Raw genomic sequence first — 18134 nt, forward strand, 5'->3', positions numbered from 1 at the left:
TTGCTCGGGGCAACTTCTCCCAAAACCTCATGCATTTTCGGATTTTCTCAATGGCTATCTCGGTGTTGTGCTTATGTTCCTCTTCTGCCGGGCGATACACGTCTATTCCAAGGTAACGGAAAAAACTAACCGCCCATGGTATTTGCAACACTGGCAATCTTTCTACAGGGGTTCCCTTATAGCTGCCTACCGGGAATATGCTAGATTTTTGGGGATTCACCGCTATGCCAAACAGCCCCGCATACCTCTCCATTACTTACAGAATATATTGGAGATTTTCTTCCGGGTATTTCAAATATAATAACAAATCGTCCGCATATAGGGATATTAGGTGTCCCTCCCCTTCTACCTCAATACCTATCGTCTCATATTGTTCCCTATGGTATATTGCCAGGGGCTCCAGAGATCAAATGTACAACTTCGGGGACCAGGGGCACCCCTGCCCGGTGCCTCTGCTAAATTGCCATCTCTCAGATATCACTGCTCCTGTTCGAACTCTGGCTAGCGGCTCACTGTATAGCATCTTCGCCCACCTGATGTAACCTGGCCGCACTCCGTACCCTCGCAGGGCCGCCAACAACCACGGCCACCTGACTGAGTCAAAAGCTTTTACCGCGTCTAAAGACACAATAGCCATTTCGCCTTCATTTTTACCTCCCCACTCGACCAACCGATGAAGCCGCCTGTGGTTGTGTGTTATATTCCTATTCGGGACATAGCCTGTTTGGTCTGGGTGTATTAGTTTGCCAATTACCTTCCCCAGTCTATTTGCCAGGACAGCCGTCAATATCTTACTGTCCTGGTTCAGCATCGACAAAGGCCTGTAGGAGCCACAGCTATGCCCTGGTTTGTTAGGTTTGGGGAGCGGTATTATGATCGCTTCTCTAAGCGACTCCGGCAACCGTCCCACCTCAAATGCTTCATTAAGCATTTTTAGCATTGGGGGGAGCACTTCCTCTTTATATACTTTATAGAATTCACTAGGGAACCCATCCGCTCCTGGGGTTTTACTGGTAGGCAACTGTCTCACAACCTCCTCCAACTCCTCCAAGGTAATGGGTGCCTCAAGCTCTTCCCTTTCCTCTTCGCTTATCTTGGGCAATCCTATATCTTCTAGTGTTTCAACTATCTCCTCTCAGCTGCCCCCCCCTCCTTGTCCTCGTATAGCTTCATGCAAACTCTGCAAACTCTGTAATCTGCAAACTCCTTGTTGACTCCTTCTTGGGTATCTACTATCTCACCATCTTCTCTGGTTATTGTCCTTATCGGGGACCTAGGGGTTTCACTCTTATATAGCCACGCTAAGAGGCGTCCCGTTTTATCCCCACTCGCATGCTGTCTCTCTACATCATTTTTGTAATTGAGGTTGCAGAGCCTTTCCCATTGTTCCGCACACCGCTGCTGCAATTTGAGCTCTAGCTCCGTATCCATCCTATCACTTCCTAATGCTCTTTCTAGTTCATCTTCTGCTCTTTGTAGGTCAGCCAGGACCCCACCCTGCAGGCCCTTTTATTTAGCTATGGCAACCCCCGCATCACAACCTTAAAGGCTTCCCATAGTATACCTGCCGAGTCAACACTACCAGTGTTCATCTCGAAATAGTTAGTAATCTCATCTCTCATATCCTCTCTAAAAACTGGGTCTTTAAGACAAGTCGGAATCCGCGCCCTCGGGCGGCAATATTGCCACCCTAGGACCAGGGGCGAGTGATCTGATAGGACCCTCGCCTTATATTCTATTTGAGTAATTTCTATCACTAATTCTGGTGTGGCGAAGACATAATCAAGTCTCGTGTGCAGCTGCTGTGGGGCTGAGTAGTGCGAATATTGCTTCTCATTAGGATGTTTCGTTCTCCACGCGTCTACCAAGCCGAAATCATCTAGCAGCGTCTGCAATGCTTTAGCCGCTGGGGTGGGCCTATCAATCTTGTCGTCAGATCTGTCTACCTTAGGGTTCAGTACACAATTGAAATCCCCTCCCCAGATCACCGCACCACCCACACACATACTAAGGTTGGCGCACAGAGTCTTGAAGTATGCCGCCGTGTTTTGATTGGGGGCATACGTGTTTATGATACATACCTCTTTATTTTCCACCAGCCCTCTCACTATAACCATTCTCCCATCAGTTTCCACCACTTCCTGTGTTAGCTGGAACGGGACATACAGCGCCACCCAAACCAGTACTCCTCTAGCATAGGCAGAGTACAAAGAACCGACCACAGCCCCCTTCCATTTTTTTCCCAACAACTCCATCTTTTCCGGTGTCAGATGCGTCTCCTGTAGCAGTGCAATATCTACCTTTTTTGTCTTTTCAAATACAGCATGACCTTATTCCTCTTAAAATAACTGTTTAGTCCCCTGACATTCCACGTTACTATCTTAAGATTTCCCATAGCTCATTAGTAATCACCTCCCTTACCTCCAGCCGATCCCACTCGCTCACACAAAACAGATACAACCCTCTAGCTCTTCCATGTAGGCTCATATTTGAACTCAAACCCCCCCATAACTATATAAACCCCCAACTCCCCACCTCCCTCCCCTCCCTCCTCCCATCCCTTCCTCAACAACACCCTCCCCAACTGTTGCCCAGCGCCATTCCTGGATCTCAGGCACCCCCACATCTAGCCCCGACTAGCACAAACCTATGCTCAGGGCCCAGTAGGGTGAAGCTGCCCTAATGGCCACTTAACTATTTATATCTTGGGGTGGATTGCTTCCGCTCTGTTGCTCCTATTTCTGAATCTATTACGCTTTATGTCAATGCTAAGCAGATACCCAGTACATTTTACCCACTATATTCCAGTCCATGTCGAGCACAAGGCCCAAACGCTTCCCAGTGTTCAACCAGTCTCACTTTCCCAGTATGACCAGGTTCACCCTTAAAACTACCAATTTCTTCCCCTTTCTAGACCTTGTGAAATGCCATTTTGCTCATGTTTCATTTAAGTATTGCTTATACTGATGCACTGCCTTGATTAAACTGGTTCACAAACTGATGGGAAGTGTCGCTAGGGTGTGTAAGAAGTTGTTCATATATAACTTGTGCTTTCCCTCCCTTGTGAGGAATTGTTAGAGGATCTCTTGTGTGTAGTTGTCACTGTGCTGTTTTGTTCAGTTTTCACTCTGGTTCACTTGGTCTACAATTCAACTTGGGAGTGTGTATATTTTTCTTAACTTAATTTGCTTGATGACTGTGATGCATGTGTTCTATTAGAACTGTATAAAATAAATATATATCTACTTTTTAAATACAAAGCTTTGGTCAGTGTTTCCTTGTTCCATAGTCTAGCGGGCCTTTTGTGTAAACCCTGAATACTGCTCATCTCCCTCTTGAGATGTCTGGCTGCTCAGCCACAGCTACCAACTAAATCGTTGTGGTACAGACTTATACCAAAAGGGATTTGTTGCTCTCACCTGTAGTCCTAATCTGGTGTAGTGCTCCCTAAGGGAACTGCACAGGATTCTGGCTAACAGCTTTGACTGGCAATAAACTGGCCCCATCTAGCAGCATTGCTTTAAACAAAGGCACAAAGCAGGGATGCCCCTTGCCTCCTATGATGTATGCAATCTACTTAGAACCCCTGCTGGCTTGGCTCTGAATTTCTGAGCAGGTTAAAGGCATTGGTTAAGCCGGCGAAGAACCTAAATCGATGGCGTTGGCAGATATGCTGATTGCGCTAGCGGACTCAGAAATATCATTGCCCTTACTGATGGCGGAGCTAGAGGAATTATGGGTGGTTTCAGGGCTAAAAATAAATAGGTTTAAATCAGAAACGTTAAACATATCGGTTAGCCCTGCCATTTTGGAACAGCTGCGGCTCCCAACTCAGCTATCATTGGCTGCGAAGGGTATCAAATACTTGGGGGAAGTCTTGACGAAATCTCCCGAACAACTGTGTGGGGTGAATTATCCACACCTACTCCCCTAGGTGAAAACTGATTTGCTAAAATGGAACCCCCTTGGGATATCCTGGCTGGGAAGGATGACAGTGGTAAAAATTGTGCTCTTATCCAGAATACTGTATTACTTTCAGGCGCTCCCACTTCATATACCCAAGTCCTTGTTTTAGCTCCCTTATGAAACTTACATCAACATACATCTGGCAAAACACCCCCCAAAATTGCGATGATCAACCCGACGGCCCGAGATACCTGGGAGGGCTGGACTTCCTCATTGTTTTTAGATATTATGTAGCGACACAGCTGCGGGTCATAAAGGAATGATTTGTGAGCGAGGGCCCCAAGATATGGGTATGGCAGGATAGGGACCTCGCTGTCACACCGCTATCAGGTCTTCTGTGGCTAGGCTGGTCCTTTAGACTCCCTAATGTAAAAATAAGTCTAATAGTGGGACTGACAGTCCATATGTGGGATTCTGCTTTCAGAGGTGGCAGTGTCCTCCTCTCCGTCCCCTTTCCGCCTGGCATATTATAATCTGGAGTACACCCTGGGAATGGAAGCCAGATTTTTTAGTACCTGAAAGGAAGCAGGATACCTGAAAATACGTGACATGTTCCAGGGGCAAAATTTCAGAACATTTGAGGATTGTAAAAACGACTTGGGGGCGAGGAAGGAAGACCGATTCCGCTATAGTCAACTAAGACACTGGATTTTTAATCCGGCGATTAAAGCTACGTCTACAAAACAGTTTGAAGTGTATATCAGGACCTATTTGGGTTCGAGAAAATTAATTTAGAATTTGTATACATTGTTAAATGACAGTATAACTATATTAAAACTATATAGTGGAACTATATTAAAAAGTACGACATCACACTCAGTGATACTGCATCTAGGGAACATTGGGAACACCTTTGGAGGGTTATCCCCAAACTCACTCGCTCTATCCAGACGAGGGAAATGTGGTATAAAATAATGTTCCAGTGGCACTACACCCCCGATCGAGTCCATACTATGTACCACACAGTCTCCTCCCTCTGCTGGAGGGGTTGTACAATCATGGGGGATTGGAAACATATCTGGTGGGATTGCCTGATTAAAAGGCCCTTCTGGGAGGAGGTGCAGGCACATATGGGCAAGATATTTCCAGAAATCGGTGCAATAGGGATGGGGACATGGCTGTGCGGTTTGTGCAATCCGAAATTGAAAACTTATTCTAACGGACAAATGCAGCTTTATGGCTCTTCTCATAGCTGGCTGGTTGGCAGTGGTGAAAAACTGGATACAAAGGCAGGCGCCAACTAACCAGGATTGGCTTCAGAAGGTGTGGAATTTTGTCTTGCTGGGCTTCATTCAAGCTTATCTGGGTGGATATGCTGGTATATCTCCATAGTGATTACATGCTCCATGGTGTCCGCACAGAATAAGGATTTTAGACATTATGTGATCATCTTGAGAAACATGACCCCAAGTGATCGGTCTTGTTTCTCTATTTACAGGGCCCTACGCGTGGCAGTTCTCAGTGCGTGATCCCTGTTCACTTTGGGTGGTGTGCTTGGGCCTGGTCACCATTAGAATGTCTGTTAACCTTTGGCTCTTTTCGGTCAGGCACTCCATATCCAAGGGCAAGGTAGTAAGCATCCAGGGGCAAAATGTCAAATTTCATTCAACAGGAGTTGAAATTTTACCAAAGCTCTGATTATGATTGTTTACGGATAAATCCATTGAAGACACTGGATCTCTGAACAATTTGAAAATTGTGGCCAGGCATTGTGTGGCAATACACTAGGGTGGAAAATCTATTCTGACAGTAGAAACCTAGATGATGGATTTACTTTACTGTCATTCACAGTCCACAACTGCTTTTTGCCTTCATCCTGTATGCCATCTTTTTGCTGACAGGAATTCCGGCGGAAACGCATTGAAAAAAATGGTGGGGGCGGAGGGGTAAGGGGGTAAAAGTGGTGGGGAGGGGCTTGGGGAAGGGTGATTAGTGTAGGGATAAGGTGGGTTTGGGGGAGCCCACCCACCCCCTAAAAAATTTTTTGTATGCTGAATTACCACAAACTCAGTTACTTTGAGGGAATTCATGTCGGCAATACGACATGGAATCCTTCATACAGTAGATCAAAAGACATATGGGCCAGCTTGAGGGTGGTTACTGGCCACTGAGGTCGTGAGGGAGATCCTCCATGACTGAAGTAAGCGATCGCCTAAATAAATGCTGCTGCTCTGTACTTGACGCACCTCAATACTGTATTCATGCATTAAATGTATGGTACTACTGTGAATTCTGTGAGGTTGTAATGATGAAAATTGACAAAGATTGATGTTAAGGGTTCGCCCTAGCCTTGCTACTTCATTTCACTTGTCTTATAGTTATTTCTATTTTGCCACTGGTATGAATGAAAACGTATAAATAAAGATGGAAGAAAAGAAATACTTATTTATTAACATGTATTATCTACATTTTAGTGCCCTGAAGGATTGTAAACGTTTTTTTATTACTTGCCCTGAGTCCGTTTAAAACACAAATTGGTGCAGAAACAAATAAAATGCCTAAAGACCTGTGTGTGCCTTCATGATAGCAAATATTATTTTAAATGTATTATTTTAACTATTCATCCCGATCCATATGTCTGGGTCCACGAAAAAGCTTAGCCATTTGTTTAAAATATTTATAAATAATATGTGGGAACCTATGAGAAGGCGAGCAGCCACAGTTGGACCCCTGGAGAATGCCTCTTGGGAACCTACCCCAGACCGACTAAACTCAAGCATCGGGTGAAACTAATGGATTTAATGTGCATGATGGCAAAGAGACATATTGCCATGTCCTGGAAAAAGCCAGCGGGACCCAGACACACCGCCTGGCTCAAGGAACTTGTGCGATGGATTAATGCAGAAACGAGGGCATGGGAAGACAGTGTTGCCAGATCCACTGACGAGGCAAGCGCCACCCTAGAAGCATGGAAGGAGATAACCAGAATTATAATCTACCCCGCAGACGATAAACCCCCATGAGCAAACATAATCTGGACTATGTAATACAGCAGGATTTCGGAAACCCACAAGGGAGGCCCCTCAATACCCAAGGAAACTGCCGCACTCTAAACCCCCTGCCCCTTCCCCTGCACCACGCCCTGTTGGGGGTCCCGTAAATGGGCAACGGAGCCTAAACAAGGAGACGGTTATGTTATGTTATTGTTGGGAATGTTCTCCCTTTTTCATTTTCTTATTCCTAACCTTTTTTATTTTTTCTCTCTTCTTTCTTTCTTTTTGGCTCAGCTTTTACAGCTCAATGTATAACGTCAAAAGTATTGCATAAAATGGCACTGTCAACTCGCCAGATGTCATTATGTTTTGATAAATGCCAATAAACAAACTTGAAAATAAATAAAATAAATAATATGTTGGAACCTGCAGTTGTGGCATCCTCCTACAGATTTGGGGGACTTTTTCCTTTTTTTCCTGAAGTGGAGAAGTCGACAAGAGGAAGGCAAAGATAATGGTTGGACAAAGCCAATTATTGATGCAGTGGGTTGAGGAGATTCTTTCTTTATCACGCAGCAGCTAATTTACACCTTTCTTTTGCTAGGATATCCCTGAAATTATTCTGGGAGAGAGCCAAAGCTTTCTATCCAGACCCCCAAAGAATTCTCTTTTGCGATGAACAATCAAGACTTTTACATACGAAAGACGATGTATTTTAGCCTATTGCCATAAGTGTTCATTTATATTCAGCTCTTGAAGTACCCACGATTATTTGAATCTAAATACAGTTCTTTTTTCATTACTTTAAGGTCAGCATGCTTGCTTCGCCTGCCATGTCGCAGATTCAGAAGTTAAGCATTGCTCTGTAAATTCCTGTGGCAGATACTATCACGAGTCCTGTGTTCGCAAGTTTCCCACAACTGTCCTGGAAGCAAGGGGTTTCCGTTGCCCCCAGCATTCTTGCTTGGCTTGCTCTTTAGAGAAGGATATGCAGAAGGCAAGCAAAGGTAAGGCCATTTTTATGTGATGAAGGATTGATCAGTTTACATGCATGTTGGAATAGCATAAATATGCTAGCAGGTGTACATTTAAGTAGTCCTTTTTGCTGCACTGGTTACCACTGAATGGGTTTCCAGTGTCTAAGACTGGTAAATTAGCTACATTATTGAAAGAAGATTCAGTTCTTTATTATTAGTAAGCCACATGCCCCTGCAAGGGAGCCCTGCCACATTAATAAGCTTGTAAATATTCTGTCTAGCCAGGATTTAGGACTTGCACCAGCTTTTTAGTAAAAAAAGCTTTTAACCACATGGCTACGGTTTAAAAAAAATAAAAAAATAATCGTCCCCTACAGTGCTCTCATAAAGTTATTTCCCTTACTTGCTTGAAGGTCTTGTGATGAAGCAAACGGTTTGATTAAACTGACAAAACAGTCAAGTAATACACAAGAGGGAAAAGATTGCCAATAATGGGTACAAATGTGATTTTTGCATCAAAAGACACTATTGCAACAAACCCTGAAAACCTCAACAGCTGACAAATGCAGCCATTATGACGTCTGATAACTCGAGCCGAGACGTTAATGCTGAAGAGGTGTCATTGCAACTAAAGTTTGCAGAATGCACAAAGATTGCAAGGCACAGAACAGACGAATGGCGCAGAAAAGTGGCACAGCACCAAAACATGTCATGGCAACACATACAGAATTGGACACCAAACAATTCATAATGGAGTAAAAAGTCTCTGATGAGGATTGATGCATACCCCCTATGTATTTGTTTACCCATTAAAGACTTAATTGTTGTTTACAATAACCGACAGACGACTCCAGGGAAACAGACATGCTTACATTACAGGAAATGTTGAAGAATGTTAATCTTCTGATGAAAGAAAGGCTAGTCAGGGGAAGTATAATGGCAGCTGCCCAATGTACCCAAAATACATTAAGCACCAAGCCCCGCGCACAGGAATAAGAGTACTTCTTCACAGTGGGAAACACTATATGAAACAAAGAGATATCCACGTACGATACCAATAATAGTATAGTTCAACAAACTGCTTTAACTGTATCTGCTTGTCCCTGCATTCATATAGACATGTTAACTTTAGAATTGAGACGTATAGGCCCAAGTGCTAAATTCCTTCGTTAGACCTCCATGTCCAGGGTGAATTTTGGCACTCCGGGATCCACATCTGAAGTGCCCACGTATAATGAACACATTGTTAATGCCACTAAATTACTCACAGTATGATCTTTTCATTACTACAATCCTGTTGGAGGAAGCTAGGGTACAAGTGGGTCTACAAGAGGGAGATATTACATTGGACACCATCATAAACGCCACCCTAGATTCAGTTGATACAACAAAAAGACACCAAGCTACAGAATTAGGCATTAAAACAGACTCTTGTATAAGAAGGACAGGTTTTCAACCTCAAAGCCAGGTAAAAATTATGAACATGCTATTGAGAGGGGAAACCAGAGACTGGGGCATTAGAGATCGAAGAAGGATAACAAGACTACAGGCTTTTAGTGGCATTCTTAGATGAGCCATGCAAGAAGTATAGAGCTCAGACATCAAGACTACCAGCTGTACTTTCTGGCCACTGCACAGTCATTGCAACAAAACTTGCATTAGTAGACACAAGAACAGTACAGCTCCTATAGACTCTGGGGCAGAGGGTAGAGTATAGGGAGGCCACTCCAGTGTTCACCATCTACAAAACATTGACTGTGAGAAAATGGTGCTGTTCCACATTTCTGATATCTTGTCAAGAGTCACACCTTATGCCCACAGGTGGAAGTCAGTGCTGACAGGTGGGTTATTTATTTTAAGATGTTTTTATTGGCATTTATATTGTACATTAGCAATACTCTGTTCTTGTTACATCACTGATTACATGTACTTAAAGAAAATTGCTGTTAACAATAACTTATACAACAACAAAATACAATTAGTCTTCACTGCAAATACTTTCATAGGGGCTTCCAGCCCCATCCCCCGAACGGTTCAGGCACCTCTGATATCAGTGGAGGTGTTCCTGGCCAGGTCTGGCAGACCGTATTGCCTCGTTGCGAGGATTCGACCCCAGGTACTAATTGGCCACCATACCAGCAAGCTCAAGTCTTTCACTGGAGTTTGCCGTCAGATGGGTGGAACATATCCCAGATTAAAGTCTTTGGGGCCTCATAAGTGGGGTTTGCTTCCCCTCCTGCCTGGGCTACTCCATCTCCCCACACCCTAGTTTCTGCCCCTACCCAGTGTTCCAGTTCGCTGTGCCATTTGGTAAACTGTGCCCCCCCCCACTGTTTTCCACGCCATTGCGATGGCCCTTTTGGCCAGCACACATACCATGTCCATGAATTTAACAACATGCCTTACTTTGCTTATTCGTGGGTAGGCCCCCAGTAGGCACTCTTTCGGTGACCATTCGTATCTCGCCACCCCTGCCCTTCTGCAGGTTTCTACCCTGACAGAGAAATTCTGTATCCTCGGGCACCCCCAAAACATGTGCAACATTCCGGCTCCCTCCAAGCTGCACCAAGGGCACAACGGGTTTGCACTTTTGCTAAATGTGGCTATTCTGTCCCGAGTCATATATGTTCTATAGAGGACATTTAGTTGGATTAGCCTAAACCAGGCCTTTCTAGACACTTCGCAGGGGTATAGCAGGATCCTTTCCCATTCCTTTTCAGTTATGTTGATTCCCAGGTCCACCTCCCACCTCTGCTTTAATATATCACATTTAGGGTTGGGTCTGTCTGCGAGCTGAGCATAAAGCCTGGACGTAGGTTTCCATCCATCCCCCAGATTATATAGGAGTGTTAGCGTTGGGTCTGATTCTGGCTCCTCCGGCCACTCCTTCCATTTCACCTTTGCCTCCTTCCTGACACTCCTGTACCATAGGAATTGGCCTTTAGGCAGGCCATCCCTCTCTTCCATGGATTCGAAATCTCTAAAGACTCCTTCCTCATATATGTCCCCCCAAGTGTAAATGCTGTGTCCTTCCCATTGCCTTACGGTTGTCAGATCCGCTCTTCCTGTGCAAACCTTGGCAGCAATCAGGATCTCGGGAAGAATAGGGGTGGGCGCTTCCCATCAGCTTCTGGGCCCTGTCCCAAACTCTCCTGCCCAGTTGTACTATCATTCGGGTTTCCCCTAAACATCCCAGCGGGACCCATAACACCTCTTTCAGGTGCGCCAGCGCAACTAGCAGTAATCAGTAGCCTTGTTTCCGAAGTAGCCTCATCCGCGAGCCACTTGGCCACATGACTGAGCTGGGCCGCCAGGAAGTACCTTTCCAGGTCCTGTAATTGGACCCCACCCGCTTTGTATGGTAACATTAGTGTGTGCAGGGATAGTCTGTGTGTGGTGGGACCCTATAGCAGCTCTCTCAGTCTCAGTAGTTTTTCAAGTACCCGGAAGGAGGAGGCCGGGATATAATAGTGGATATTGTGGAAGAAATACAAGAACCTCAGCAGCACTATCATTTTAATCACTGCAACCCTGCCCATTACAGATAGTGGCAATTTGGACCAGAACTTTGTGGACTTCCTGAGACCCTGCACCGCTAGTAGAGTGTTACCCCATGCATCTGTTGAGGTGTGTGCCAGATATTTACCCCTAGGTATCTGAATGTATCTGGTTTCCACCGAATTCCTACGTTTGGGAGGTCTTCTACCTTGTTCCTTGCTAACTCCGCCAGTGGGAATATGCACGATTTCTCTGTGCTGAAGGAGATCCCGGACACTCATGCGAAGTTCTCCAACACCTCTAATAGTGGTACATTAAGGTGTGGTCTTTTAGGTATAGCAATACATCGTCGGCGTATAAGGAGACAATGTGATTCCCTCCCCCTACCCTGAGGCCAGCGTCGAAGAATTGTTTCCTCATATGTATTGGCTCCAGTCCCAAGACATAGAGCATCGGAGATGGCGGGCAGCCCTCCCTGGTGTCTCTCTGTATGTCCCACAGTCCTGACACCATCCTCCCAGTTTTTACCCTGGCCACTGGTGATTTATAAAGGATCTTGACCCATCGGATAAAGTGGTCGCCCAACCCAAATTGTCTCAGGACGGTTAGAAGCCATTCCCAATATATAGAGTGAAATGCGTTTATGGCATCTAGGGAGACAATCGCGTAAGACTCCTGCGAGTCCGCTGTCTGCGCCACAATGTGGTGTAGGCTGCAGAGGTTTGCCGGAGTGTTCCGACCCGGTATAAACCCATTTTGATCCTCATGCACCAAAACCCCTATAACCTTTGATCATCTCTTGGCCAATATGGTCGTCAGTATCTTTGTCGTAGTTGAACATTGCTATAGGTTTGCATGAACCGCATTCGTCTGCCGGTTTCCCGTGCTTATGTATTGGTACCACCAATGTCTCCCTCATACTCCTCGGCAGCACCCCAGTTTCGTACGACTCTCTAAATACCTCTTGAAGGACCGGGACCGGCTCTGTGCCAAATGTCTTGTAAAACTCTGGGGGGGGGAGGGGGTAGCCCATCGCTGCCAGGGGTTTTGCTAGTGGATAGTGATTTATTCGCCTTGTTTGTCCTCAACCGTCAGTTCCCCATTTAGCATTGTTAGGCAGAATTATATGCAGTACCCTTTGGGAACACCACACACAGTTAAGACTACAAGTGACAGTACAAATTCACCTTTGGTACAAGCCCGTACTACACAGTTAAAGTGGTAGCAGTGGCTGAGCAGCCAGACTTATCTAAAGAGTAAGTGAGCAGTATCAAATAGTTACACAAAGGACAGCAATTACTATGATTCAAACACACACTGACTCAAGATTTTCAAGTAAAAGAATATACATTTATTTTACTCTTCAGTTGTATAACATTTCACTATTCTTAGCAGGTAATAAATCACACTCTTAATACACCACACCACTCCAAATAAGTTCCAGACAAGTTAAGCTCACAAAATGAAGTGGGAGCAAAATGGCACTCCAGCAATTTAAAAGGGAGGGAAAGACAAAGTTAATAAAATTGAACCACACCAACAGGTAAGTACTCAGGGCAATTGAGCAAGAGGAACTACAATGATAGAATCAGGTAGAAAAGGCTTAGGGCCAAAGTCACTAGGTCAAAAGTCTTTTGCTCAAGATCACACGGTTCAGGGTAGTTTGCGGTAAAGTTCTTGCCACGGGTTCCGGACGAGGTTGGTTGGCAGAAAAGTTAGTTCAAAGAAGAGAGAAGAACAAGCCCTCGGATTGGAGAAAGATTTCAAACACTTTCACCGCAGCTCAACGAAACTAACAACCGGATTTGCACAGTACCTTAAAACGGAGAGGAAGCTGTAGCTGAGGCGGACGTTCCTGGTAGTTCCTGCAGGCTCACGGTTCCTGAAGCGACTGTCAGACTGACAAGAAGTAGAAGACTGGAGGGTCCTGCACTACCCAGGGAAGAAACCAGCAGCAGAGCAAAGCAACAAATAAAAGGTGCGTTACTTAAAACCCAAGCAGGGTCCAACCTTTCTGGCTATCCGGCCTACTGTAGCTCTGTACAGCGAATTCGACCAGAGGAGGGGTCCTGGCTTGCAGTTTGGGCGAACTGGTTGGTCCCACCAGCTCAAGTGAAGAAGTTTCCTGGAGGATCTTCTCTGTCGTTGGATTCTGAAGATTCGGACCTGCAGCAGGGCTTCACTGGGCAGTTCAGCTGTAGTAGGGGTCCTCTTCCATCAGCTCCTCGTGGGTTCTTTCGTTCCAGTGGCGACTCTGCTCTTCCAGTCCGAGACCTGCTTTTTATGCAGTTTTCCCCCAATCATAAGTCCTGGCAAGGACAGTCACCCAGCCAATCAAACAGGAGTGCGACTTAGGATACCAAGGGAACCCATGGCAGGGGTCCTAAGACCCCTGCCTCACATCCTGCCTAACCAGACTTTCAGGCGCCTTAAGGAAGGATTCTGTGCAGAAGCCTGCGAAAAGACGGCGAACAAAGGGACCAAACCTGGTTTGGCGCGCAGAGTAAAACAATGAGAAAGACATTTACAAAAAGTAATGGTGAATAAACCCAGCCGGAACCGTAATAAAATATACATGGTCAAGCGGGTTTATGTTTGAGGCTAATATAATAGCCTAAAACAATACCATGGTTATTTAAGATAACCGCGGTACAAAAAATAGAGTAGATACCACTGCCACCAGCCAAGTCTTGATGTAAAGGGAGCGAAACAATGCTCCAAGAGACACAGAAAAAAAGGGATAAGAATGAACCCTTTCCAATATTCCATGTAAGATGGGGGTGTACTGGGTCTGTGGCTTAAAGTGACTAAATAAAGTTAATGGCAACTTGATCTTTTCTGGGGGACAGTAGTCAGCCCCAGAAAATTGAGTCAGTGGGAAGTCTCACTCCCCTTAACTCCAATATGGCTTGTAGCTTACGCGCTCCAGTCGCTTTCCGGGTGCGTCAGGGACAGCCTAGCGCTTGCTCATTTGTCGCTACGTTTCACGGGCCTTACTTCCTATTCTTCCCACTCGTACCGATCAACCGGCCCTCCGGCAGTGGCTCTGCTCAAAGTGTGGGAGCGGAATGTGTGACCGCTTGTTTGTGGCAGTATTCCACGTTCCTTCCCAGCATGCAGTGTTTATCGAAATGATAGGCTGTTCGTTCCCCGTGTGCCGGCATCTATTGCAATGGTCAGGGGTTATTCAGGTTACAAGCGCCCGGGGTGCTCATCGGCTCAGTCCTGCCACAATACTGGTGCCCAATCCCCTGGGACTCACTTTTTGTGGCAGCTGCCAGCCCCTCACGTGTCCCTCCCAGGGCAGACTGTGGTGCGAAGCAACCAGCGGTCACCCCAGGCCCACGGCACTGTAGTACCACTGCTGCGGTAATGTGCGAGGTTACTGTCGTTTCAGCCCGGGCTTCGGAGCCATTTCCTGTGTCCCTGGGTTCACCTTAAGTCCATCCGTGGGTCCGTGCTCCTCCCCGGGAGTGCTGCCTCTCTAGGCCGATGGTCCGACCTGCTTCACCGCTGGTTTTTCTCTCGACGTCTCCGGCTCTCATCTACTGCTTATGCTGTGAACCACCCGGCGGGCACTCTCACCGTTGGCTCAGAGGCGACGCAGTCTCTGCTCCGCTGGGCTCCTCAGGCCGTCCTCATTAGCTCCAGGGTCAGGGAGTTAGGTTGCTCGTGTCTTGGCGCAGGCCCGGGGCAGCAGCTGACCCCACATCCGCACGCAGTCCAGAACTCGGCTCGGAGTAGCCAGCCCCTCCTTCTCTTCGCTCTCAGGCTGCTGCGCCTCCCGCCGTCTTGCCCGCCTCGGGGGCTCCGCTTCAGCGACTCCGTTTAACAGGTTATTGGCTCCGATTCTCGTCAGGATTTCTCACACAGGGTACAGGATCGTTGATTCTGTGTGGACACTTTATTTTCTACTCCCTATTCAGTTGTTGCCATGTTTTCCAAGGATCAAGGCCAGGATCAAGACGCGAGCTCTGTTCCAACACGTCCTCGCTCCATGAGCTTAGGCCACGACCCCCTGACAGGTGGGTTATAGGCACAGTAGCACATGGAAAGTGCATAGAATTCAACAAAAAATGGACAATATCCACCAAGGCCAAACGTAATAAGATCTGCTAACGGAGGTAAAAACCCTTTTGGGCACAGGTGCCGTAGTGGAAGTACCAAGGGTTTTAAGGGCTCTGGGTATATATTCATGTACTCCCTTAATTCAAAAATAAATGTAACATAAAAACCAATATTGAACAAATGACCTCTCTACAGATGTCTGTTTACAATAATTCAAATGACACTACTAGAGGTTACACCATCACCAAAATAGGAGCGATAGCTTGACTACAAAATAAATGAAAGGCACGTTTTACTGGTTCATTGTCATATTTCTGCATTTTAAAAACCGAACACAAAAAAGACAGATATTTTTCAGTCGTTTTTGTGTCGTCTTTAAAATGCAGAAATAAGACATGCTCCCAACCTGACACGCCCGCAACAACTCCTGTGTCTCGCCTTGCCTGTGGGGCTGACATTTCGATTTAGAAAGACCGATCTGTGCGATCACAGAGCAGTCTTTCTCGCCTTTGTTTTCGGTCAGTACAGTTTTATTAAATCCAAGTATCGAAAGTAGCCCCTATGCAAAGTGGGTTCTCTTAATTTTCAACACCAGGCACTACTTTTTTGCAGTAAAAGGAGAACCAATAGTATTCACTAATCTTATCCTGTGTTGGCAGCCCATCTATGCAGACAAGTAGTACTTGTGTAACCGTACCTAGGTGAGTGGCTGATAATGGGTACACTGCCCTCATTGCACGGTGCCCACAAATGCCCCAGTGCACCCCGTCTACATCACTTGGGATTCACGATCAATGTGGACTAGACAAGCCTACCCCCCCGAAAAAAGGTTTTCAGAGAGCTATGTTGAATTCCCAACATACCTTTCTTTCACTTGCAAGAGAGGCTTCAATCGTTTGCAGCAACATTTTCACTTTACCAGGCGCCAGATTCTGACAGTACGTAATGAACTGGTTGGGAATGATTGCCTTATGTAGTCAGCTAGTGCCTAGTGCATGGCTGTATGAGATGCATGCAAGAATGGATTGGTGCTCATTGCTGGTCACCATAAGAGGGGCATTTGGAGGATCTAGTGGTTGTAAAACCAAAGGTGTTCCAAGACAAAAATGGTGCAACAGGAAAAATCTCTCAAGAGGGCATTTTGCAGTCTCCAACCCTCAGGGGGCCAGAACGACAGATGTGTTGCTCTCAGGGCGTGGATCCAGGTACTTTCCATGAAAGTGCAGTGAACCTGTTCACAGCAACAATAGACACTGAGATTATGAGGATAAGGCTAGCAATATGAAGTTCCAATTGACAAATTAAGAGGAACTGGTACTAGTGGCGGAAGCCAATTCAACTGAAATGTACTCCATCAACAGAGAGGGGTATTCCCAACACATGTCCTAAGTAACATGAGCAGTTCAGCACTGGTTAGAGGGGTTGCTCTGTTTGCACAACAGGTACGTAGGTTATAGAATTTCCGTACACACAGAGTCCCTGAGGACTGACAAGCTTTACAGCTCTGCATTGGATCTAGTTGCAACCGGCTTACTACCGTGTTTTGTGGTCCGTGGCAGTGGCTACTTTATCAGTGAAGTGGTCTGACAGTTGTATTAAGGTCACCCCTTATTGTAACTGCACACAATGCAGTTACTGCATTAATGTTAAAAATAGAGACACATCTATCTGCATTTCAACTTAAAACATTTGAACTAATATTGTTTAATTTCCCCAACATTTTCCCTACATAGTGTTCAGTTCTGAATCCTGCCTCAATGTTGCTATGTTGTCCAGTTGATGGTTAGCTGCATAATTTCAAACTTCTAGCAGCTTTCACCAAACCATGCAAATATTCACTAGAGATTCCTGTACAGAAGATTTTGAGTTAATGGTACATGTTTGAGAAATGATGAAATGAAATTGCGATAAGGTTACACAGTATGTTCCACACTAGAGGATATTGACAGTGAACAAATGTCTGTTTTTTCTGCACATTTTGCTGACCAGGTTGCATTGAGATAAGCATGTTTTTTAACGAAAGGAAAAAGAGTGAAAATGTAGATGGTGTCATGTTATGGGTTGGGACTACTGCGCAATTATGGGATAATGTGGAAAGAAAGAGTTTTCTTGATTGCTGCTGGTCACCTATAAAGAATGCGTCTTTTTTGGTCCTCTTCTTGAGTCATAAATGTTACACAAACAAATTGCAGTGGTTAACTGGGCTATAGATCAAGTTTACAAAGATGGCTTCACCTTTGGAAATTCCTCAGACATAACAGCAAGAGAGCCTGCCATTCCCCCAGGTTCCTTAGTAGAAAAGTTCTTACTTCATTTTAAAGGGTAGTCTGATAATCTGCCTGATTCTGCAGAGCTGGCAGAAATTTAGGGAATTGCTTCAAGTTCTGAATATTGTGCATAGAACACAAAGCACAGTGTACTCTTCATTGTTATGAGCATTCCCATCCTGCATTAATTTACAAATGTGCTGCATTGAATTGGACATGTTGGCAAAGGGGATATGGTGGCTCAGTTGCAAAAGGAATGGTGGTACGCCTTAGGTTTTTCACAAGTAGCTGAACCGTTTTTAATAGTTTTGCAGACACTGCCTGGTATGTCAGCAGCAGAACATGGAGGACAATGTTTTAATGTGTATAAGGGGCACTCCCAGTACCCAAGACCTACTTTGCACAGATCCAGTGTGATTTTTCTA

General features: G+C 45.5%; 1 protein-coding gene across 3 annotated transcripts in view; it reads left to right on the forward strand.

The window, feature by feature from the left end:
• Window positions 1–18134, forward strand: part of NSD3 (nuclear receptor binding SET domain protein 3) — a 2619674-nt gene that overhangs the window by 1309702 nt on the left and 1291838 nt on the right. For all 3 annotated transcript variants that reach the window (XM_069617934.1, XM_069617935.1, XM_069617936.1), the window contains exon 13: window positions 7709–7906. In XM_069617934.1, the coding sequence (XP_069474035.1) occupies window positions 7709–7906 (198 nt within the window). The remainder of the gene's footprint in view (window positions 1–7708; window positions 7907–18134) is intronic.

This window comes from Ambystoma mexicanum, chromosome 10, assembly GCF_040938575.1.
Source record: "Ambystoma mexicanum isolate Mex_15411 chromosome 10, UKY_AmexF1_1, whole genome shotgun sequence".
Taxonomy (NCBI): domain Eukaryota; kingdom Metazoa; phylum Chordata; class Amphibia; order Caudata; family Ambystomatidae; genus Ambystoma; species Ambystoma mexicanum.